Source organism: Ochotona princeps, chromosome X (genome assembly GCF_030435755.1).
Source record: "Ochotona princeps isolate mOchPri1 chromosome X, mOchPri1.hap1, whole genome shotgun sequence".
In the NCBI taxonomy this organism is placed as follows: Eukaryota; Metazoa; Chordata; class Mammalia; order Lagomorpha; family Ochotonidae; genus Ochotona; species Ochotona princeps.
In genome coordinates this window covers 7,806,013-7,832,063 of record NC_080865.1, presented here as the reverse complement: position 1 = coordinate 7,832,063, position 26,051 = coordinate 7,806,013, and the positions used below count along the sequence as shown (strand labels likewise).

The 26,051-nt window shown below is 41.5% G+C and overlaps 1 protein-coding gene across 1 annotated transcript in view; it reads right to left on the bottom strand.

Moving 5' to 3' along the window:
- The window catches only part of SHROOM4 (shroom family member 4), a 221,304-nt gene that overhangs the window by 9,209 nt on the left and 186,044 nt on the right, over positions 1 to 26,051 (bottom strand). The window contains exons 6-8 of the mRNA XM_058658470.1: positions 6,313 to 6,759; positions 5,866 to 6,234; positions 511 to 691 (exon numbers count right to left, since the gene is read on the bottom strand). Coding sequence (XP_058514453.1) covers positions 511 to 691; positions 5,866 to 6,234; positions 6,313 to 6,759 — 997 coding nt within the window. The remainder of the gene's footprint in view (positions 1 to 510; positions 692 to 5,865; positions 6,235 to 6,312; positions 6,760 to 26,051) is intronic.

Below are 26,051 nucleotides of genomic sequence, written 5' to 3'. Positions count from 1 at the left end.
TAGAGAATGACTGGTCCATGGACCATCTAAGGCCCACAGAAATCATTTGGTCTCGCCCTGCTAGGGCAACCACAGGTGGAGCTTGAAATCAGCAAATCTAGAGTGGTCTGATTTTTAAATTAATAATTTTTTATGGCTCACAAGTGATGTTCGAAATGTATAAATATATAATAAATAAATGATAATTATATATATAAATTGCCCTTGGCACAAAAAGATTTCTCACACCTATGGGACTTTCCTCCTCCTCTTCCTTTTCATCCTTCTATTGTTGTTATTGTTGTTGTTATTATTATTATTATTATTATTAGTTGGGTCAAAAAGAGACTGGAGTTGGATCTGTGAGAAACACAGAGGCTGACTTTTATCCTGAATATATGGGAATGCAAGATATTGTAGATTGTGTAGAGAGCTGGTCACCATCCAGACATACTCAAGGTTTATAATGAAAATTTCTAGAGCATATTTGAAAAACAAAACAAACAAATAACAACAACAAAAACATTTTACCTTTTTTTGAGCCAGTTCATGGTCCACCTCCTCTTCTCCAAAGCCAATCTCTGCCATCTCTGGTTGGTCTTTCAACTTGTTCAGCAGTTCAGCCTTGGCCACAGAAATATTGTAATAAGCTGAATAAGAGGTAGGGGCTGCTGGGGCCCCCGGAGGAGGTGACAAGTGCTGAAACTCTTGTCTGTGGAAAAGAAAGAGGGACCATTGGAGCACCTCTGTTGAGAAACTGCTGACATTTTTCTTCAATTTAACCATCTGTAAAATGAGACATTGACTCATTCGAATAAGCCTAAACAAATGGACCAGGAGATAATGTTTAAATGTAAACAGGTCACATGAAGGCCATAGAAGCCAACTAATGCCAATGTTTAAGAATACAGAAGGGTATTTCCACGTCCCTGACTTCAACTGCTTGAAGGACTTCATTTCAGATTGTGTTTGCTTGGTCATCAGCATCCACATTAAAACCTAGAAAAGCTGGCTGGCCCCCCAAAATCTTGAGTTTGGTTTACGGTTCCAATACATGGATCACAAAAAGTACTGGGTTTGAGGAACTGAGACAGGGCCATCTAGTCTTCATCTGGCTTACAAAGGCACACTCATCTTTTCGTTGTTGCTATTGTTCCCCCGTGCCAGTCTTGCTTGTGATGTCCCTTCTTTGGCAGATGTCCTGCAGCAAAGAGGTCATGCATGATCTTAGAGTGGTCATCATATCTGGGCTGGGGTTAGTGCCCTGGCCAGGGAGTTGTCATGGTCCACCACATCTTTCATGAGTTCTCCTGAGAGTGCCTACTGCAGGGTAAGCCTTGAGCCTAAGCAAGCATAGCCATCTCTCTCTTTCCAGAATATCTCCAAGGACTTTAGGGTCCTCTGTGACTGTGCAGCAGGAAAATTAAACCAGTGGAACCCTTGGGGTTCAATGAGCAGAGCAGCAGACCTGTTGTCTTGGGTTTATCAGAGCCCTGCTCTGTGAAAGAGACTTTCCCCTCAGGAAAGTAGTAGCTCTGGCTCCATATTGGCTTGGGTTTGGACTCTCCTGTCATCGAGGCTTCTGATCTGGAGTGTGGACATAAACTTGTTCTCATATTATGTTTTAGTGGTGGAGGGACAAATCGTTCTATCCATGGTTTGTCCAAGGGAAGGTCCCCCCCAAAAAACTCCCCATTATGTTTTCTTTGCCTACCAGCCAGCCCCACCCTCCACCTGTCTGTGTCACTACCCCTTTGCTAACCTCTAGCTGTCTGCAAGGGAAAAATAGGAAAAACTCATTAGTCATTTTTGCAGCTATTTGCAGCTCTTAGCTAAAGGTCAAAAATAATGGTTAAAAGGCTCCACAGCTATTTACTGATTCATGCTATGCTGTCTCCTAATTCATCACACAAAAGAAACTTGGGCATGTCAATATTCCTCATCCTAGGTACATTCGTTTTACATTGTTCAAGCCTGTTGCACTGATAGAGAAACAATATTTGTACCAACTAGCATCCGCAAAGGGCTGACTGTGCCCTAGAAACTGTCCCAAGATAGATACACACAGGTACACGGGAATAACGGAATGCTCATGACAACCATTTTACGGAAAAAGAACAAGAGGCACCCAGAGGTAGAGCAAAGTTACCAGCCCAAACCTGGGATTTGTACCCAGGAAACCTGACTCTAGAATCTGTGCTTTTAGCCACAGTGCCACATTGCCAAGGGACAACCTGACATCATACGAAAGCCTACAGGTAAGGAACTTTCAGGCTGGAATATGTTTATGTTTGGGAAAAGGGAGAACATTTTAGAGGGGATATGAAGGCATGAACTTAGAAAATTCCTATCATATGGCAAATATTTGGGGCATACACTGAAGTTCTGACTCAAAATGTGTGTGCTGTGCTTTATGGAGAATCAATTTCCTAACAGAGATGACCTTGTTTGGGTATTACAGGTTGAGTATCCCTTATGCAAAAATGATTGAGAGCAGAAGTGTTTTAGATTTGAGAAGCTTTTACATTTTGAAATATTTGCATAGGCCTAATGATCTGACTACACTTAACCAAAAATCAAAGATACTCATAAGTTTAAAAACATTTGAGGTTTGAAGCATTTGGAATTTTGAATTTTTCAATGAAAGATTCTGAACTGGTATACATATCATATTCAGCACTGGGACTTCTTTTATCATCACCTTCTTAAAAGGGATGAGGTTATAAAAGATCAGTGAGAACAGAATCTGAATTTGATAGTGAACATTGAAGCAAAAATCTGATTCTTCCCATAAAGTACAGAAAGGAAATGCACTGGGTCCATAATGGAAGCTACATGCCACTTGAATTAGAGTTAATAAATCTAATCAACCCTTGATGGGATCACAAATCTATTTCTACACCTATTCCAACATTGTATAACTGAATAGTAAGTAAGCTGTAAGATGTGGTTTAACATAGCTGACTTTAAGGCAGCCTTGTGTGTCTTTTGAATTTCAAATGTTACATGTATACTTGCCCCTAACAATATCCTTTGTCTATTATCATCATTATTATTGTGAAAAAATAGATGTGTATATAGAGTTTCAGTGTTCTAAAATCCATTATCTTGAAAATAAGTAAAACTATAAAAAAATATTTGACATTGATCATTATGTTATCTCTAGGATAGCCATTAGATAATAGTATAGGAGCATGTGATATTAATGGTGGTGGGAGGGATAAAAAAACATTCAACAAATCTTTATATAACTAATTTGCTTATAAATTTATAAGTAAGGGTCATTATCCTTAATATGTAAAGGTAAGAATGAAGAAAACACTCCACAGACACGGGTTAGGGAAGAAAGCATAAAGTAAGAAGGTAGATTTAAAACTGAATATAGGTGTGATATTTAAGGCCCCTAACAATATTCTTGCTTACAAAATCTTAAGGCTGCTTCCCTCTTAGGACATTGTGTGTTCCTAAGGTCTGGAACAGAGTCTGGTCCCAGGACCCTGAGCTCCTGAGATGCTGCGGTAGGCAGAGGGAGCCAGGGCTCTCTGGGTTTGCACTGTGTGTGGTATTTTCTCTTCCCAGGCCTTGCTTCTCTCATTTAGCAAGTGGTGTACACTAATCTTTACTACTTCAGAGGTTTATGGTGAAGATTAAACCAATCATTACAGAGGTACAGATGCTTTCTGACTTACACGGGGGCTTCCTCCTGATGGAACCATCGTAAGTAGAATATACTGCTAAGTTGCAAGTCCCTTGAATTTCCCCCACCTACTTTACATCGCAGCTGAACAACACAGCCTAGCGCAGAGCACTGCCATTTTCCTCTGCTGGTGGCAGGGCTGCCGGGGAGCTGTGCTCTCTGCCACTGGCAAGCATCATAAGAAAGGATTAAACTGCACAGGCTAGCCCCAGACATGATCCAAATCAATAATCTGAAGTCCAGTGTCTACTGAGTGCCTACCACACTTGTTCCATCACAAAGCTGAAAAAAAAAGTATAAATCAAATCACTGAAAGTCAGGGACCATGTGCACACCACAGTGCTTAGAATGATGCTTGGCACGTAGTAAGCAAGTGAAAAATGTCAGCTTGCGTGGGAAGGATGCTGTCTCTAAACCACTATCGCTCAAACAAGGTTCGCTAATGGGTCTTTACAGCTCCAGGCCCAGGCTGAGTATAAACACAGGGGTTCCCAACCGCCCCCCACCCCTGGTATCCTTAGTCAGTAAAAAAGCAAAACTCTGTGGTGCAAGTTACAAGATCTCTAGTAATATAATTTTCCTTCTCTCTGGTGAAAGGTGATCGTAGAGGAGGTAGGGGTATGCCTGGAACTGCTTCATTTGCTACATCCACCATACCCTACAGGAGAGGAGAGGGTCCCCTGAAGGCCAAGCCTACAGGAAGAACAAGTCCCCTCTGAGACAGACTGCCTAGGAAGAGCCAACAGGTGCGGGTTTGGGAGTCAGTGACAGCACTGAGTATTTGCTGTGTTGTAGCAAATGAGATCCTCTCTTACTTTGCTATGCTTTAGTTTTCTCATCTGACCGGTGGGGGTAGTAACAGCCAACAGGGCAGTTGGGAGAATTAGATGAAACTACAGCTAGAAAATGCTGGTACTGTGCACTATGTAGTAAATGCTTAGTACATATTTGTTCTTTCATTTATCCATTCTTTGCTCTGAAATACTGGTGAAGAGCCACTCTATATTAATGAGGCCACCTTCCCTTTTCCCTGCAGTGACAGGAAACAAGCACAGTGACTTTGCCCAAATGTTTTCTAATTACAGTCAGAATGCTCCCCAGCTGGCTGGACAGCTTGCAAAGGATCTGATAAGAGAATCAGGATGCCTGGGAGCCTGGCCCTGTAAATGCTGTGGTCGTGGCACCACAGGCTGGAAAACTGCTCAACTGCTCCAGATGGTCACGTAATAGATGTGCCTGTCCATAAAAAGCCACCAGAACAAGGTACAGCTAATAACAACTCTTGCTATGAAGGGATCTGAAGCATGCACTTCAAAGACCCCAGTCTCCCAGGTCGCATCTCGAGCAGAGAGTGGGCTGCATGGCACACAGGAAGGCAATCAGCTCCGAAAAGCCCAAGCACCATGCACTGAAGATCCTTGCGCTAGGATCTGGAAATAAAAAAAGGGTAATCCATCACTGTGGGGTGCCCAGATGAGAATTAACACAGTGGAGTGAGTACATAAACCACACTCCTGCTTTGCCCTCCCTGCCCTGGCAGCTGGTTCCATGAACTTCCACCTACTGCCTACTAAAGCAAAGGCGTCTGGTGGGGCAGGGAAACAAGGAGAGGGAGAACACTGGAAGAGAAAAAAAGAATGGCCTTATCTGTTGGGCAGAATTACCAGGGCATAAAGCAGCCAGCCCCAGGAACTACAGTTAATAACAGGGTGGAGAGGAAAAATGGAGAAGCCCAGCCTACTCTGCCAAGAGGAGAGGCGGGTCCGCTGGGGAGCAGGCCTCTTGTTCTGGAGGGAAAACAGAATAGAGGGCAGTACAGAGCGTGAGCCTGGTTTCCAGGAAAGGCATAATACAGCCCACGAGGGCTTAATGCCTTTGGAAGCAGGGGCCAGGCTCTGATGTAGGCCTTAAAGCCATACGGTATTTTAATAATGACGTTTAGGGATAAGGACACCAATAATGCCTGGGTATCTACTATGGGCTAAGTGTGAAGCTATATCCTTTATGTTGACTATGTTAAGATTCATAACAACCCTATGGAACAATAAGTGTGGAGCTATGTTCCTTATGTAGACCATCTTCATATTCATAACAATCCTGAGGAACAAGCCTCATTGTGCCCATTTCCCACGTAAGACAACTGAGGCTGAAAGCAGATGAACGGGCCAAGCCTAGGTCCTGGCACTTACTTGGAGGGATCAGTGGCCTCCTGTTCTGATGTCCTCCAAAGCCCACCAGCGCCATAATAGCAAGGGGGCTGAGCCTGTTCAGGCTGAGATCCCAGGCGGCCCCTTCCTGGAGGCAAGAGGTTGCTGGAATGGAGCGTAAAGGGCTCCTGCTCTGCAGGAAGGCCTTGGGAAGCCCGCCTCGGGGCCTGGCCGGGGCCAAGGCTCAGTGGCTGCGGCTGCTCCAGGACCTCCTGAGGACTGAGGGCACAGGAGCTAGTGGTTTCTGAACTGAAATACTGGGGTGGCAGTTCCTCTTCCTCCTCCTCCTCCTCCTCCTCCTCCTCCTCCTCCTCCTCCTCCTCCTCTTCCACCTCTTCTTCTTCTTCCTTGCTTTCCTCTTCCTCATCCTTCTGCAGCAGCTTTTGCTGCAGGGGTGGAGGTGGCGGCAGCTGCTGTGGCTGCTGTTGCTGCTGCTGCTGCAGCTGCTGCTGTTGCTGCAGCTGCTGCTGCTGCTGCTGCTGGGCTGCTCTGAAGAGCCTGTACTTCTCCCAGTTGGGAGGTGGAGGGCGAGGAGGAGGGAAGGCCTTTTTCCTGGCTCCCAGAGGATCTGTTTGGGTCTCGTCACTTTTGTTGAAGATCTCCCTCCGATGATGGCCCCAGGCCCGGGTGCTCTGTGGCTCCATGCTGATGTGACTCTCGGAGAAGGCCCGGCTGCGCAGTGGACGGGGCATGGAGGCCAGGGAGCTCTCCTCATAAACCGAAGGTTCCTCAGTTTGGTTCGAGGCGTGTTTGAAGTCTCCAAGGAGGTCAAGAGAAGAAACTGCTCGGTAGCTTGACAGGTCCAGCGCTGGGTTCTCAAGGCACGGGTGGAAGGGGGTTGTCCATGAAAAGTTAGTCTTGGAATGAGCCATTTCCCTACAAAAGTGCACATGAATGTCAAGTCAAATAAGCTGCAGAAAAGCACATATTTCGGATGTCAACATTTATATACAATTTTAAGTGGCTGCCAAAGCCAGGTAACATATATAGAACTTATGATAATGACACAAAGATGAGAGCTAACACTTATCGTGCATATGCCAAACAGCAGGAATTGTTTTAAGCGATTTCCACATGTTGACTTATTTAATGTTCACAATAACCCTAGGTAACATTTGTTATTGTTGTCTTGACTATATAAGTGAGGAACTGAGGCACAGACTGGTTAAGAAACTTGCCTAGAGTCATGACGTTAGTAAGTAGTAAAGTTAGTATTTGAATTTAAACCTTTCATCTATCTACAAACTCTGGATAAACATCTACCATTCTAGTCTTTTTATAGCCCTCGCATGGGATATGTTGTGTTTTGAGATGTCTGTGCCTAGTTATATTCTTTCATTTCAAATAGAAATACTCGCATTGCCATAATAAAAACTCATGTTCCCCTACTACCCAGAATTAGCACATTTTAACAATTTGCTATCCATGCTCCCTGAATTCTTTCTAGGAAGTAAGACATAACACCCTTTGCATCACTGCCTGCCTCCATTCCTCCAACATCCGTCTAGGTGCAACCTGTGTCATGGACTGGCTGTGTGCAGTTTCTATGTTCTGTGTCTGTCACCAAAATCACCAATCAGGCCATTCACAAATAGCTATTTTTTATTTCAAATATATATTTGTAATGCAATTCCAATCAGAATTCTCAACAGGGATCTTTTTAAAACTATATAATTCTTTGGAAATCAAATTACAAACAAAGCAGAACATAATAGTGAAGACTACTCTGCTACCGAATCAACACGGGGGTAAATAAAAGATTAAGCATATTTAGAACAGTGTTCATTAAATCAATGTGCTACTGGTTAACAGAACAGTCTGGAAAATCCAGAAACAAACAAGAACATCGATAAAACCAGGGTATATACAAAATTTTCCACAACAAAAATATAAAGAAAGATTATTTAATAAAAGTTTCAAGATAACTGAGAGTAGTGCTAGCAGAACTACATCATATATTATATACCAAGGATACGTGTGAGTTTGGTTGCATAATTTTGGTATAGATGATATATGTGTAAAAAATGTATGTATATTACATGCACATGTTCAATACACTTACAATTTTAAAATCAATCAGGAAACTTAAAAGACTGCCATTTGCAAGGTGAAACAAGATTGTCATTTATAAGCTACAGAAGAGATTCTCCAAAGAAAGGAAATCCCAGTTTATTTGAAGATGTATACAAAGTCAAATTTCTGTATAATAAAGTCATCAAGGTTAGAGATGTTTCTTTGGATTCAGAATATAAAGAGTTAAACCCTGGAAGCAACAAGCTCTGGTTTGCTGCTGTAGCCTTTGCACAATCAGCATCATGCTAAATCCTGCCCAGTGACAGGAAGTTCCGAGGAGTCAATCAAATCATCATTCAGACTATCCATTCAATAGTCATAATGAAGAAGCAGTATTTCTTGAAAAATAATAGTACACACAATAGCAGACAAGCTCAGATAGAGTGAAAGGCGAATTGTCCTTCATCACCCTCACCTCCAGCCCCCATGCGGCCAAGCTCATTGCTGGCATGGATAAGAAATTCACATCCAGACAGTCCCACTCTCTTCTCATCACACAAAGAACCTTGTGATGATAATGATCCCTTGTGTGCAAACTGTTCCACCTGACATATGCCCAGAGGAAAAACACAGGAAAAAAAGCAGTAGAGCTGCAAAGTAAAAGGATGACAAATGTGTTCTAAGCTGAGAGATCTTTCTTGATCACCTCATCTAAAATAAAGATGACACTTGCTTCATTTTCCATATTCTGTTTTATTCTCTTTCACAATATTCATCTCACTGTGATATTATATCACATATCTAGTTTCATTAATATATTTTGGGCTCTATTCTCTAACATCTCAGCGAATACAGAAATCCTGGTTTTTTTTTCAAAGTTTTTATTGGAAAAGCAGATTTATAGAGACAAGGACAGCCAAAGAGAAAGATCTTCTGTCCACTGGTTTACTCCCCAAGTGACGACAACGGCCAGAGCTGAGCCAGTCCAAAGCCAGGAGCCAGGAGCTTCTTCCGGGTCTCCCATGTGGGTGTAGGGTCCCAAGACTTTGGGCTGTCCTCAACTATTTCCCAAGTCACAAGCAGGGAGCTAGATGGGGAAGTGGAGCAGCCGGGATTAGAACCGGCGCCCATATTGGATGCTAGTGCTTGCAAGGCAAAGATTTAGCCACTGAGCCATTGCACGAAGCCCAAATACAGGGATCTTGTCTGTCTCATCCATCTGCTCTCTAGTACTTTAGCTCACAGTAGGTAATCAATTTAATAAATGAATTAATGTCAAAAATTACCAAGAAAAAAAACCCTAAGTCACAATACTTCTCTAAAAAAACTGAATTAAAGGCAAAATGAATCAACAAGACAAAGAATGGCTTTACACTAATAACGAGAATGCATGATGAATATATAGCTTCCCTGATTTTTTTAGGCACCAAAAAAGCATCAAAATTCATAAAGCAAAATCTATAGAAAATGCAAACATAAAAAAGAGAGAGAGAGAGTGAGAAACAGAGGCTGGTTCTGTAGTACAGTAGCTTAAGCCACAGCCTGTAGTGCTGGCATCCCACATGAACATCTCAGCTGCTCCACTTCTGACCCAGCTCCCTGCTAATGCTTGGGAAAACAGCTGGTGATGGCCAAGGTGTGTGAACCCTTGCACCCATGAGGGAGATCTGGATAATGCTTTCAGCTACAGGCCCAGGCCACTGGCCATCTGGGGAGTAAAACAGCAGGTAGAAAAAACTTTCTCTCTTCTCTCTTTCTCTCTCTCTCTCTCTTTCAAATAAATAAATACAAACTGAGAAACAAAATATGTGGCTTTCAGCTGATGACAGGCCATGACAGTAAAATTTTATGATGGGGTGAAAATTTATGATGGGGCTTATCCATTGACTTAAGAAGTCAGTTAAGGGCCCGGCATGGTGGCCTGGTGGCCAAAGTCCTTGCCTTGAACATGCCAGGATCCCATACGGACACCGGTTCTAATCCCGGCTGCTCCACTTCCCATCCAGCTCCCTGCTTGTGGCCTGGGAAAGCAGTCGAGGACGGCCCAATGCATTGGGACCCTGCACCTGCGTGGGAGACCTGGAAGAGGATCTGGGCTCCTGGCTTCGGATTGGCACAGAACTGGCCGTGGCGCTCACTTGGGGAGTGAATCATCGGACGGAAGATCTTCCTCTCTGCCTCTCCTCCTCTCTGTATATCTGACTTTGTAATAAAATAAATAAATCTTTTTAAAAAAAAGCATTAATAACAAAGCAAGATATCTACTTTCCCCACTAACTTCTGCAATTTTTCTGAAAGTGCTAGGAAATTCAATCTGATAAGGTAAAGAAGCTCACATTGTCAGAGGGAGACATGTTCTGAGTATGAGTATAGGATATGATTATTTATCTGGAAAATTCAATAGATACCATTTAAAAGCTAATACCAATAAGAAAATTCAGTAAGGTACCAGGATATAAAATGAATATATATAACTCAACAACTTTCCTGTATGCAACAATCGGAAAAGGCTACTCGAGGGAAAGACCACATTTACAATGGCAATGAAAAAGATAAAATACCTAGGAATAAATCTAGCAAGAAATATGCAGGATCTATATGCGCAGAACTTTAAAACTCCATTGAGGAACATGAAGCAAGATGTACATAAATGAAAAGATATATACTTTACTAGCAGGAATGACTCTACATTGTAAAGCTGTCAAGTTTACGTAAATTAATCTATAAACTTAGTGCAAAGCCAGTAAAAAGTGTCAACAGATTGTATTTTAGAACATTATTCTGAATTTCATGTGGGAAAAATAAAGTTCTGAGAATTGCCAGGAACAGTAGGGGAAAAAATGTAGAGTGATGAGAGAGGACTAACCCTTAACAATGATTAAAATATGTTTTAAGGTTATTGTAAAAATGCAGCCTCATAAACAGAAAGATAGATGTATGGAACAAAACAAAGAACTCCAAAACACCGAAGTAAATTCAGACGCGTAGGGCAGGTTCATGATAAAGGAAACATTTCAAATAGTGGAAAGACAGGCTGTTCAATAGACAGGCTTGAAACAACTGCATCACCATTGGAACAAAAATAAGCTTGGATCTTCACATTAGTTTTACAATGAAATAAATGTCAAACATTATCAAGATTCAAAGTAAAAAGGACAATATAACGGCATTAAAATATGAGAAAACAATCTGGGCAAGATAAGTTAGTCAATTCACAGCAAGATACCAAATACAAAAGCAGTAAGCAAAACTTGATGAACATGAGTGCCTGAAAATGAACTGCCTTAAAAAAAGTGAATACAGGAGAAAAATACCATAGCCAAAATCAAAAGCCAAAGATACACTGGAGAAAATACTAATAGCATTTATCAATAGCCTGAATATGTGAAACACACCTGCCAATCCATAAGAGCATCCAACAACTCAATTGGAAAAAAGGCTATAGTTTCCACAAAAACAGATTATCAACATATCTACAGAAATTCCAACTTCTTGAAATTAAATACATACAGATACAAACAATATTAAAAGTTTCTTTGAATTTAAAAAAGAATTGATGAGCTTATATCAAACAGGTGATCACAGATGCTATTGATCGAAATGAAAATGGGTGTGCTTCTGGAGACACTGGAAAGACCTAGCAATTCAGCTGCTGGGCATTTCTACATATAGAAGTCCATAGAAGTCCATAAGGATGTTCGCCGTAGCTTGGTGTGTGATCACAAAAGCCCATACATAAGCTAAATGCCCTTCAGCAGGGATTATATCAAACAGGGAACATGCAAATACAGAATTCTACATAGTTATTCGAAGTAATGCAGTAAGTCTATATGTAATATAGAATAATCATAATTTTTAAAATGCAGGATAGAAAATGTGTATACTATGTTTTCCTCTCTTGGTACATGTATGTTCATGTGAGTTTTCTGGAGGATAAAAACGGAAACTGTTGCTCACGTCCTCTGAAGAGTTGTACTGACACTTTGGGGTAAGGTTGCCCTAAATTTTGTGTTTGTACAGTAAAGATATTTACAAGTTCTTAATAATTACCAGCAAATGCACAGTAAAAGAAAAAAGCATAAACCCAACTATGTTATACACATTTATTTCCATGCTTAAAGCCTACATTATTCAGCAAATCGAGACCCTTATGACTATGTATACAGCTCTGTAAGATTCTGCCAGCCCCACACCTCCCACTTCTTGCCTTTACATACTCTGTAGCCTATGGCTCACTCTCTTTCCCTGACATCATTTCCCTGAGGAAACCTTCCCTGCTCCTCACACGCATGGAGAAAGTGTCCAGGCTCTGCCTTAACAGCACCCATCAATTTTCCCAGCACAGTAGTGCTTAGTCATCTGTGGTTCCCATGTGACCATGCTGAGAGAGTGCAGGTCATGTTACATTTACCACTATTTTATTAATATCCAGCACAGTGCCTGGCACATCGTCGCAGCTCAGTAGCTATGACTTTGGTGTGAAATAAGTGCAGATTTGTGTGACTGTGGTGGAGGGGAAAGTTCAAACTCTCTGACTATAAGATCAGGGTCGAGGCTGCCAGTCAAGGACAATGAATGGCAGCTCAGGTCATCAGTAGCTGTCCAGCTGTTTCAGACGCTGACTCGGGCTGGGAGGGAGATTGAGGTTTTTCCTGAGGCTGCTTGCATAGCCTGTGAAGTGTTTTGTTTTGTTTTTTAACCTAAATAGTGGCTTTCTTTGGGGTGGTGCAGGCTAATGGAAATGATTCATTTTTCTCAATCTTATCAAGCCTCCTAAGTCTATTACCAGGCTGTTGTTTATTATGGTACTCAAAGAGCACCACACTCCTTGAAATGGGCTGCATGCAGCTTCTTTGCTTAGATCAACGCCAGTGCTGTGTGCAAACATTTCTTAGCTGCACATCACTTCCTACTTCATACTTGTTCTTGGCCTGATGCCTTTCAACCTTGCCCCATCCTCTTTCCAGAATCAGTTGCGCAAAGACTAGAGACTGGTGGATTATGGAACTTCTGTGGTTTCCTCTCCCTTAATTCATGAATTTTTCTTTCCACCAACTTGGGCTCTAATTACTCTGCTCTCTTTTTCACTTAAACTGGGTCCAACCACTCACTTTTAATGCTTTGACCAGGTCATTTATATTTTAATCTAGGGCAGTGGTTTTCTTTTTTTTTTTTTTTAAAGATTTATTTTATTTTTATTACAAAGTCAGATATACTGAGAGGAGGAGAGATAGAGAGGAAGTGGAGCTGCCGGGATTAGAACCAGCAGCCATATGGGATCAAGGCGAGGACCTTAGCCACTAGGCCACGCTGTAGGGCAGTGGTTTTCACAGAATGTAATTTAGATTTATTTTTCCTATTTCTTGTGCTTAAATGTAACTATTACAGCATTAATACAAGTAAGAAATTTATGAACAGACTACCAGTATATGTTGAAGTTGTATACTCGAAAAAAACAATCTTATTGAGAAGGGTGTGGGACCCAAAACCTAATTCCTAATCAGAATTACTGGGAAAGTTGTTTAGGGCATAAATTGATATTTCACATACCTAGAAATTGAATTTTCATGCTTCTGTGTGGGTCATAGGAATCTGCATTTAAACAATGAATCCAACAGATTCTATTTTTTTACATTTTACTGATTTGAAGGTAGAGAGAGACAGAGAGAGATCATCTTCCATTTGGCAGTTCACTTACCAAATAGCCTGTTCTGAGTCACACAAAAACCAGGAACCAGAGAGTAAATCCACATTTCCCACAAGGGTAGCAGGGACACAGCTACTTCACTCAGCATCTGCCACCAGAGTATAGAGCTGAGATTCAAACTAAGGCTGTGTGATATGGGATGCAGTTGTTCCAGAGACTTACCTACTACATCGAACACTGACTTCTGGTTCTCCTTTCATTCATTTAAATTTACTAAATGTATTTAAAATTGTTTATAATGGGTGTGGGAAGAGACAGCACTCCCATCTGTGGATTCACTCTCTAAATGCCCACAATGGTCCCTAGCTGGAGCTGAAGCCAGGACCAGGAACTCAACTGAGGTCTCCCACATTGATGGAAGCAATCTAATTATTTGAGCCATTACTGTTGCCACTAAAGGTCTGCATTCACAGGAAGCTGGAGTCAGGAGCTGGAGCACAGGTACTCTGAAGTGAAGAGCAGATGTCTCATCTACTAGGCCAAACAACCCTTCCTGTAGTTGCCTTAAATCAGGGTTTCTCTGGATCCCAAGAATTTCAGCAAGGGATGTTGGAATGCACCTGGCATCCTAATCACTAGACCAAATATACACCCTGAGCCGAGAGCTCTCTCTCTCTCTCTTTTTTAAGATTTTTTTGAAAAGAAGAAAAACAGATACTCAGGAAGCAAGCAAGATTTCTCATGCTCAGATTCATTTCCCAAATGGCCACAATGGCCAGAACTGGACCAGGCCAAAGCTGGGAGCCTGCAACTCCATCCAGGTCTCCCACATGGGTACAGAGATCCAAAAAGTTGGGTCATCTTCTGTTGCTTTTGCAGGGGCATTAGCAGGGAGCTGGATCAGAAACAGAGCAACCAAGGTTCCAACTGATGTTTATATGGGATGCTGTCATTTCTGCTTAACCAGCTGTGCCACATGCTGGCCCCCGAACCAAGCAATTCTAACACAAGTAGGTCAGAGATTGTATTATGGGAATGAAGGTTCAGGGTAAAGAGGGTGGCAATACTGTGGCTAGGGCAGAGTTATTTGCTCTGCTTAGGTTGTTTCCCAGACTACAAGCCTGTCTTGCCCTCTCACTCTCAACCACCACACACTCTCTCTTACCCACTTGTAGCTCCTGTCCTCTCCCCTTTCCCTACATCTTTCTCCAACATAGTGTTCATAAAATGCAACACTTTTTCCAGAAACCCTAGTTGGGACAATGTCTTGCGTTTGTACTGAGATGAATCCTGTTCCTTGATAGTAATCAAATGAATTTTTCTTTTTCCCTAGCCAGAACACAAGAAAGTAAACAGAGCATAACTAATGCATGATCAGAAAGACTTGGGCCTGAATTCCAGGAAATTTTCAAATCTGATTCTGTATGCCAAAAACTGCATATAACTTGGAGCAAAACATTTTATTTAACTCAGTAATATATCTACCATATAGGGGTCGGTGCTATGGCATAGCAAGTTAGGCCTCAGCCCTGGCATGCTATGTTGGTGCTGGTTCAAATCCAGGCTGCTCCATTTCTGATCCAGCTCCATGCTGGTGGTCTCACAGGGAAGTAAAGGATGACTCAAGTCCTTGGGCTCCTGTACCTATGAAAAGGATCCAGAGGAGGTTCCTGGCTCCTGGCTTCAGAACTACTCAGCTCTGGCCATTGTGGCCATCTGGGGGTGAATCAGCAAATGGAAGGTTTCATTCTTCTCTCATTCTCTCTCCACCTCTCCTTCTCTGTATGTAACTGCCTTCCAAATAAAAAACAAATACATTTAAAAAAAATCAGATATGGTGCAGTAGTCTAGTGGCTAAATCCTCACCTTGCAACTGCCAGGATCCCAGATCAGCGCTGGTTCATGTCCCAGCTGCTCCACTTCCATCCAGCTCCCTGCTTGTGGCCTGGGAAAGCAGTCGAGGACGACCCCAAGCCTTGAGACCCTGAACCTATATGGGAGACTTGGAGGAAGCTCCCGGTTCCTGGCTTTGGATTGGCTCAGCTATGGCCATTGCGGCCGCTTGGGGAGTGAATCAGTGGACAGATCTTTCTCTCTCTTTTCTTCTCTCTGTAAATCTGCCTTTCCAATAAAAATATAAAAAAAACTACCATATGTATCTGCCATGAGGATCACCTGTATCAAAAGGACCTAAAATTGATATTAGACACATGGAAGGGAGTCAAATAAATGGTAGCACTGTCTTTGTTAACATTCCTCATGTAGGCTGCTACCTATGGTTGTACAAACTGTGTAAGGTGTAAACTTCACAGCTGTCTGCCTGTGACCTTCTCCTTCTTTCCATCAAGCATGCTCAGTAGCCAGTAATCTCAGTCACTTTGAGTTCTAGTACTATCACGTGGCTGCCTAATCAGGAGGCCCTACTTTACCAAGGATGTTAACCCTGGACCACTCACTCACTCTTCTTTCCCACTAAAACGGGAGCGATCAAAATAAGTAAAGTTTAAGATTAAGAACAACATGAAGATCAAAAGAAGCACATATTTAAAAATGTCTTACGTGGGTACTAACCACTCAAGTCAACCTTACAATAATTTACCTGTTTGCAGTCAACTTCAAACTCAGTTGAAAGAAAATAAACAGGCCCTTGAAAATGAATTTTTCGTATTTCTTAACCATGGCACAAGAAAGGGACAGAGCAGAGCAAAAAGAATTCAACACCAATAAGACTCAGGTTTGAATTCCAGCAAATTTTAAAGTCTGACTCCCTAACTCAAAAAATGCACAATTTGGGGCAAAACATTTTGCTTAGTTTTAGTAAAATATCTACCATATAGGGGCCAGTACTGTGGTATAGCACATTAGGCCTCAGCCCGTGGCCCTGGTATCCCATGGGGTACTGGTTCGAGTCATGGTTGCTCTGCTTCTGATTCTGCTGGTGGCCTTGGAGGCAGCATAGGATGGTCCAAGTCCTTGATAACACTGTGACTCGATCTGGTGGCACCAAGTTCTTACAAAGCAACCTGGAAATTGCTATTCTCTGCTTTCAACCTTAATTTTGAAAGTTACGCTCCCTTGGCACGGGCATTTGGTTAGTTAAGATACCTTTTGGGACACTGGCATCTCATATGGGAGTGCCTAGGTTCAATTCCTGGCTCTACTCCCAATCCTAGCTTCCTACTAAGTCATATCTTTGGAGGCAACAGGTGATGGCTGCAGTACACGGGTCATAGCAGCCCATGTAGGAGACCGAGATTGAGTGCCGGGCCTCTGGCTTCAGCCTGTTCCATTCAGGGAGTGGATGAGCAGATGGAAGCGCGCGCTCTCTCTCTCTCTCTCTCTCTCTCTGCCAACATGAACCTTGCAGATTCATTTTACACTGTGGAGAGAGGTGTCGGGGGAGATCAGAGGTCTTTCCCTCCAGGGAAGGAAGAACTGCCATCTATGCGATCAGTTGGGCTGACATGTGCACATGTCAACAGCTTCTCACTGAAGGTTATACTGTACAAGACGAGGAAACCACAAAGGAGCAAGGCCAACATATCCCCTGTGTCCCTGGCTCCAATGATTGAGGCACGACTCTGTGAGCAAGGCTTTCAGTGAGCGTGCCAGGTTTGAGCAAAGAATATCAGCCTCTGGAGATTTTTTTTTTCAAAGTACTCAGGCTCCTTAAAGGCACAGAGATCTACAGCTCTGCATTGGAATCATAATAGCTAGCTTCTTTTCATTATGTGTTGGGCATTATGCTAGGAACTCTCACATGTGTATTTCAATCAATCCTCACGATAAGTCACTGAAGCAGGTGCCATCATCTGACTCCCAAGGGATAATCCCACTGAAGCAAGGACTCCTGGGATGGAGCAAAAGAGACATGGACAACATCCATCTCTAGGTGTCCTTAAAGACTTTAGGTCCTTACCAAAGGGAAGGGGGGAAACACAAAAATATGAGAAAGAGTTTTGCTGATACTAGCAAGAAGGCTACATCTCAAAAGCAAAAGCAAGTTGCCTGCCAAGGTCTGGGTTGTTCTTCTAATTTCCTCTTGGCTCATGTTGCCATTTCAGATTTTTCCCCTTTGTTAACTTTTTTTTTTTGGCTAATAGTGATTGAAAATGAAAACCAATATTTTCAGAGACTCAAAGAAATCTCCCGCTCCTTCTTCCTTGGCCTTTTTGAAGTCTTCTTACTGGGAAACTTTATTTTTAAATTCACTACAATAGTTTGGCACTCATGCATCTTAGTAGCAAGAGCTTCTAGGACCAGCCCCTCTAGCCTTTTCCTTCCCTCAGTAGCCAAAAGATAAAACTTGTTCAAGAGAAACAGCCACTCCCAGATTATTACTGAAGGAAATATTTGCATGATTCAGGAAGGGAGACAGAAGGAGAACCGCACAGAGAAAGAAGGACTTTGGTCCATGAAACTTCCAGAGAGAGGGAAGTAGCCTGGTAACAACAACAAAGTGCCAGGACTAGCCCTGAGCTTTCCCCAGCCCCGAAGAGACTGATGCAAATCTTGGAAAAGATAAGTTCTTTTTTATCTTGCGGCTGCCCTGGGTGAAGTTTAGCTCCCTCTCTCCAATGACCCAAATCAAGTGTATGTGCTCCTACGGGAATAACGCCAACTGTTGCTGTAGATGGAAGGAGGGAGAAATGGAAAGCTCTAAAGAAAGTGATGGTTTTGAGCCAGACAGGAAAATGTTTATTGGTGGATGTATGGTTTGGGTAAGGGTTGGGGGGAGGGAAGGTGTTGTGTCATCTTGCTGGTGAAAACTTTTGAAATTGCCTTTGTGCTGAAATTGCTGGAGAAGTTTTATTTTTTCCAGTGATTTTTACTGCCTTTATTTTCTTATCTGTAAAGGAAAATGCAAGTTCATTTTCCTTGCCCACTTACGAAGTTGGTTCAGGAAACTGACCTTCCGTACCTGTAGCCATTCGTTATACTTCTTGGACAGCCAACTGCAATCACTGACAATGATCCCAGATACTTTCCTTGTTCTGTTGCTTAACTTCTTATTATACTTTGTTGGGCAAAATTCTTTTTCCAATTTTTATATATTTGAACCCATCCATCTTGTCTCTGATGACATCCTCCATTTAACAGTCACAAATTTATCTTCTAGCTACAGCTGGAATAAACACACTATTCTACTGACCTACTTCTGGACAGGCATATGCTGTGATCTAAGTATGGTTTGATCTATGAATCTAAGTTAGTTATCCTCCATATTGGTATCAAATACCCAACATTTTTTGAAGGCATGATGGCTTTCCCCAGTTCAGGGTTGCTTCTAGTATGTTCTATAGAACATACAAATAGCTTCAGTTTGCTCCTAGACTAGAACCTTTTTTATTTCATTCTTTAGGCTTTTTTTTTTAAGATTTAGTTCTTTGAGAGAGAGAGAGAGAGAGAGAGAGAATATCATCTATCCTCTGGTTCACTTCCAAGATGGCAACAGCCAACGTTGGACCAGGAGGAAGCCAGGATCCAGGATTCTACTGGGTCTCCTACATAGATGGCTGAAGCCCAAGTACTTGGACCATTTTTATACTTCTTTCCCTGGTGCAGTACCAGGGAGGTGGATCAGAAGTAGAGCAGTTGGGATGCTGGCTTTTTAGGCAAAGGCTTAATCTGCTATACCACAATTGCTGCTCCCAATCTTTGTTTTCTTTAAACCATTATCATATGGCTTTGATAACTGTCACTAGCGGAAGTCCATCATGATTATCTTTGGTATTCTTGCCCATTTGTTCTTCTAGATCAATTTCACTACGTATCTGACAAGTTTTACAAAGCATCCTATGGTGACTCTATTTGTAGGGAGACTTGTAATCACCACTTTATTTAGTTTTCCCTAAATAAAGCACAATACAGAAATGCATAACTTCATGACCTTATTCCTCTCCATTAGAATTTTATAATTTCCTTCATAAGTTCTGAGTGTCCAGCATTAAATGAATAAACACAAGTATTTACTTTCTCTTTATCATATTTGTGACAAATTCTTCTTTGTCCTTCAAGTTGACATTTTTCTTAGGTGGTAGAGACCTCTTCAAAAGTTTACTGTTCTTAAGGAAATCATATTCAACTCTAAAATATCCATTTGGTGCTGGCATTGTGGCACAGAGAATTAAGCCAAAGCTTGTAACTCCAGCATCTTCCACTGGAGTCATGGTTTGATTTCTGACTACTCTGCATCCCATCCAGTGCCCTGATAATGTGTCTGGGAAAACAGCAGAACTTGGCCCAACTATTTGGGTTCCTGCCTCCACACACTGGAGACCTAGATGGAATTCTGGACCTCTGGTTTTAGCCAGGCCCAATCCCAGCCACTGAATCTATCTGGGGAATGAATCAGAAAATAGAAGATCTCTTGCTCTTGCTCTTGCGTGCTCTCTCTCCCTTCTTTGCCACACTTCCTTTCAAATAAATTCATTAAATACTTTTTAAAAAGTATTTGTTTTCCTTTAGTCAATCAAAAGAAAATGTCTACTGGATCTTCTGCACTCTGCTGATAACAAGGCAAAAGAAAAGACGAGAGCTCTATACTGAAAATTGATAACTCTAGTTCTCATCATGTATTTGCTATCCAACTATAATCCCAGAAACAATGGACTCCAGGGTTAAATGCACGCTTCACCTTAAGCAAGTAACTTCCAATTCTTTGTGAGTTGATTTTCTTAGCTGTATAACTTGCTCACTATAGTAAGTATCTACTCAGGTCATTATAAATCATAAATAAAAGAATGCAAACGCAGATAACTGATACATAATAATAAATGTTAGCTATTATTGTTAATACGATAATAGGTGATCAATATTTGTCACATCAGTTGCATCACCAGCTGGGACTCCCATATTCCATATCAAATGCCTGGGTTCAAATTTGGTCTCTTTGCCTTGGATCCAGATCTCTGCTAACGCATACCCCAGAAGCAGCAGATCATGACGGTTCAAAGTACCTGGATCTCTGTTATCCACCTAGAAGACCAGGATGGAATTCTGGGATCTTGGATTCAACTGACCCAGCCTTTGCTGTTGTGAGCATAGGGAGTAAACCAGCAGACTGATTTTTTACTGTTTGACTGTGTCTCTTTCTGCCTTTCAAATTAAAAAAAAATGAAAATACATAAATATAGATTCTAAAAATTTACAATTATGTCTTCCCTGAGTCTTAGCTTTGTCATCGGTAAGACGGAAAAAGATAAGCCTTCACAGTGTTGTGAGGATTACTGTGGCCACATATTAAAAGTACCCCCACACATTCCAAACTGCTGTGCCAAGTGGCAACGTGGAAAGGATCACAGTGGGCACTCACAGATACAGAAACCCAAGAGAGTTAATCCCAAAAATAATATCGTTTGGAATTTAAGTCCAAGTATTAACACTTACGTAGCTCTTCCCCCTCCTGCTAATATTAAAATGAGTTTGCATTCTATGCACACAAACTAAATGACAGTGGAGGGAAAGAACTAAGAGTGTAACTACCTGGAATTTTCAGTTCATTGTAGGCTTTCAGGCAAAGAGAGTAGCTTGAGAATATACATTTGAGTTTCCCACCTACGCCCATGATTACAGTTGTGACAGAAATGACACAATAAATGCTTAAATTCTGTGTGTGTGTGTGTGTGTATGTGTGTGTGTGGTGGGAGGTGAGGAGATTTTTTTTTCTTCACCAACATCATCCTTTTCCGAATGCTTTCCCAGTCCTTCTCATGGGAGCTCAGCTGTCATTTGCCCCTTCCAGCCACAGCAAGGATATAGCTTTCCTTTCCGTTGAGTTCTCTCTTATATTTTGAAACTTAAACAAGATTGATTTTCCTAAATGCTAACTAAAATTTTACTTAAACCAGTGATTCTCAAATTTAGCTTGCATCAGAATCACCTGTGGAGCTATGAAAATGCACATGGTTAGGCCACATTCTGAGTGGAACACTTAAAATTACATTTCTAATAAATCCTTAGTTGATTTCTGGAGTTTCTGGACCTGGAACTATGCCTTGAGAATCATTCACTTAAAACTGAGTTCCTCTCTAACAACTACACCATTTCTCCAAATATGTTTTTAAATGTTCTTTTAATTTTTAAATGTACTTTAAAATAATATTCTGTTTAAGTACTTCTAAAAAAATCTGACAGTAACACACAATCATTGTATTAGAATTCCTGAAAAAAAAAATAGACCTTCTTATGGTTCAGGTGGCCATGTAAAATTACATAGCTACTTTGGAAATCAGTGTCTCAAAAAGATACCCCGAGGTGATCATTATCCAGTATATGCATAAACCCAACATCAAACTGCACCTTACAAACAGAATTATATACAAATATGTGTTCATTAAAAAAAAGATAACCAGAAAGTTACTCTATACCCCAGTAATTTCAACCCTAGGTATATATCAAAGAACATTCATAACAACCAAAAAGTGAAAATAACTCAAATAACCATCAACTAATGATGGAAAAGCAAAATATGATCTATCAATACAATGGGGGTATTTTACAATTAAAAAAATGAAGTTTTGACACATTATCACATAGGTGGACTGCTAAAATATGATGTTTAGTGGAAGTAGTCAAGCATAAATGACTATAAATTGTATCATTTCACTCATATGAAAGGCAGATCTATATAGACATGCAGTGGATTCATGATTGCTTGAGGGTACAGGTGGGAATAGAGAAAGACTGGAAAAAGCCGGGAGGGATCTTTTAGGGTGACAAAAGCACTCCAAAACTGGGATGTGATGCTGATTACCCACCACTGTAAATTTACTAAAAAAAATCATTGAGATTGGACACATAAGAAACAGGTGACTTTTTAATGTGAAAATCTGTTTGCATTTAGCTGCTATTTGTCTTCCTCATATAGCATCATGCCATGTATCTTCAATGCCTACCACTTTCCTGGAGGTGACCTGTGATTCCAATCTGTCAGAGCCATTAGTGGTCATCTCCCTTTGTGCTATGGCTCACTGGTGACTTGCTCCTTCTACCATCTGACTCATTAGCTTTCTCTCCTGTTTCCTCCTCCTCATCCTAGCCTCTGGCTGGGTGTCTGACAAGCCTCCTCCAGAGAATCTACTGGTATACCTCATTAATTGCAAAGATGAGAGTACTCCAAAATAAACTTATCTTTTAAGTCCATTTTTCAGGAACTTCTGAAGTTCTTTCATATATGCCAACACAACTTATCTTCTCCACAAATCAATTCCCATTTTCTATCAGTAACTCTCCACGTTGCTGTGGTTTGGAGCTGTTTTTCACTTACCTCCTTACCTCTAATGTTTTAGTGCCCACATTTTTTCTTTTTGTCCCAAGAGGTGCCATACATTTCTGAGCAAGTAATTTGAACACACAATTCACATGAAAAGTAGTACAGGCATTAGGGCTAGTGCTGTGGCACAGTGGCTTAAGCTACCATTTTCAGTGCCTACACCCTACATCAGAGTACCTGGTCGAGTCCTGGCTGCTCTCCACTTCTGAGCCACTCCCAGCTAATATATATGGAAAGGGTTTCTGCTACCCTCATGAAAGATGAGGCTGGATTTGGGGGGTCCCTGATTTCCACCTGGTGCAGCCTCAGCCTTTGAAGGTCATTTGGGGAGCAAACTAGTGGAGGCAAAATCTCTGTCTCTCCCCTTCTCTCTACCCTTCTAGCACTCAAGTAAACAAACCTTTAAAAACAATGCACAAAAGCGCAGAGACACAGAGAGACAGACAGAAATTACCCATCTGCTTTTCTCCCATAATTTCTGAAACAGCTGGTTCTAGGCCAGGATGAAGTCCAGTGGCAGGAGCTAAATCCAGGTTTACAAGGTCTGGCACGATTCCAAGTGCTGAAATTTTCACCTGCTGATGCCGCCAGTGTGTATTGGCAGGAAGCTAGCATCGGGAATGCAGCTTGTACCTGAACCCGGGCTCTACATTATGGGATGTGAGCATCCCAAGAAATATCATATCATATCTGCTACAACAAATGTACATCTCATAGTTTTATCTTTAAAATGAAATTTTATTTATTTTAAAGGCAGACACAGAGCTACAGAAAGAGTGAAAGAGAAAACAGATCTCCCAAATGCTACTTCAGACCCCAAATACCTGAAATACCCACTACTGTTCCCATTAGGTCAACGCTCAACTTTAAAATTTAAACAAAAGAGAGCAGACATTCTATATCAAAAAGTTAATCTGCAGCTTGCAACTCCAGCAATTCATAGGAGAACCTCTATTGGATTCCCTAGTACTCTAGTTCTGATCCAGCTCCCTGTTGATTTGCCTGGGAAGGCAGTGGAGGATGGTCTAAGTTCTTTGCCTCTCTCACTCATGTGTGAGAGTTGGCTGAAGTCCTGGGATCCTGGCTTTGGACCAGACCCAACGCCTTTGAGGCCAGTTAGGGCGTGAGCCAGTGGATGGAAGAAGTCTTTCTGTCTGCTCCCTCTTTCCCATTCTGCCCTTCAAATAAACAAATAAACGATTCAACGATTCTTTTCTAAAAAATGTATTTTATGCTTGAATGACTCTTTTTTAAAAGACACAGTAAAAACATTCAAGAACCACATGAAAAATGTTCAAATGCAAATCATCAAAGCAAGCAAATTAAAATGATAATAGGCATAGTTTATACATACTGCATTAGAGAAAGTTTTCAACAATTTCAAAATCAGAAAACTGGCTCTCCCCCTTTAATGCAAATGACAGTTGGAAATACCTCCTGGGGAAAGCAGTTTGGTGAAATTTATGAAGAGTCATAAGAATCTTAATATTCTTTGAACCAGTAATCCCAACTCCAGATAATTGTTTTTAATCAGATAATTCAAAATGAGAAAAAGCTATAGCTTCTCAAAATGTTTCTGCAGCATTAGTTTGTAATAGCAAGAAATTGGAAACAACCTAATTATCCAACAATTTGGGAGTGATTAAGCAAATTAGAGCACATTAAGCTGGTGAAATATTATACAGCCATTAAAATTATAGCCTTTGAGGAAGCCTCCATCTCAACATGAAAAATCACTTATTAACTAATGTTTAGTGGGGAGAAGAGAAGCAGGACACACAAAGGCACATGTACGTAGTTATTACAACCATGCCCCAAACAATCTCTACACCTAAAGATAAAGCTGGCAGGGAAATAAAAGCAATCAGGGTGTTAAGGCAGCAGGACTAAGGCGACCTTTTCTCCTGTTTTTAATTTCCTGTAATATTGCTCTCACAATAAACAAGCTTCCCACCACCACCAAAATATCGAACACATTTATCTATCTCTTCTGCTCCACTTCCAGTGTACTTTCCCAACCAGGGCTACACTCTTTCATGCCTGGATCACTGGCCCCTGTTTGGCCTCTTGTAAACCCATCCAGGCTTTAAATGCTGCCACAATGTCTAGAGTGCCACAATCATCATGTCACTTAGCTAACAATCAGTAGCCCTTCATTGCCCGCCAGGTCTGGGCTCTAGTTCTCAAGGCCTCTCTGCCCTGGCCCAATGCTCCACTCTTCCTTTTTCTTCTTTGCTGTTACATCTGCTTGTTGCTCTTCCTCTGTCTCCTCCTCTGGTTCACAACTAACATTTACTGAGGGCTTAGAGCATCAAGCCCTGTTCTCAACACTTTCGTATATATAAGGGCACTTTAAAAAGTTCATGAAAAAATGGAATTAAAAGATAGGTTTACTTTATTGCAAGAAAACTTTTTGATTAACACAGAGAGTGGCTTATATGCATTGCACAGGTACAGCTCCCAGAAGGCATATCCACTTCCCTTTTGAATTCCATGTATATGAATATTGACTGTCTTACCCCTCAGAAAAACCATTTGCGGTTAAATTGTCTTACCTTATTTTTGAGTAAAACAGAGGGAAGCAGAGATAAGGAAGGAGAAGGATGAAGGAAAGTAAGGGAGGGGAGAGAGAAGCATGGCTTTGTCATGACCACACAGCTAGTGCATGGAAAAATATGGATTTGAACTCAGGGAATTCTGACTTATGGCCAGAACTCTACCCCCGTGGGTTATTCCCTTTAGAATACTTGTTTAAACATCCTCTTCTCTGGGCCTTTCTTCCTGTGGCTTCCCATATTCAGGGAACTTACAACTGGGGTACAGTCATAGTGTGGGCACTTCTTGGTTCATTCCTAAATGTGACAAGATTCCATCATTTGGCAGTTTGTACAAGCAAGCAAAATGTGGGCTTAACCTCAGGAAGACGTGGACTTTGTCACTTGGCCTCTCTGAACCTCAGACACTATCTGACCTAGTGGTTTCTCAAAGTGTAATCTCAGCATCAGTCCCTGTAGCATCACCTAGGAGGTTCTTCGAAATGGTCACTCTGAATCCCTCTTCATACCTCCTGAATCATGCTCTCTGGGGGAGGGCCCAGCCGTCCATCTGCATTCCAACAACCCTTCAGGGGTTTCTGTTCTATAGTCATATTTGAGAACCTCTGCCCTAATTACAAAAAGACCCACCTAACAGACTTGTTTGGAAAATGAAGGATAGCATGGATATGCATAACTC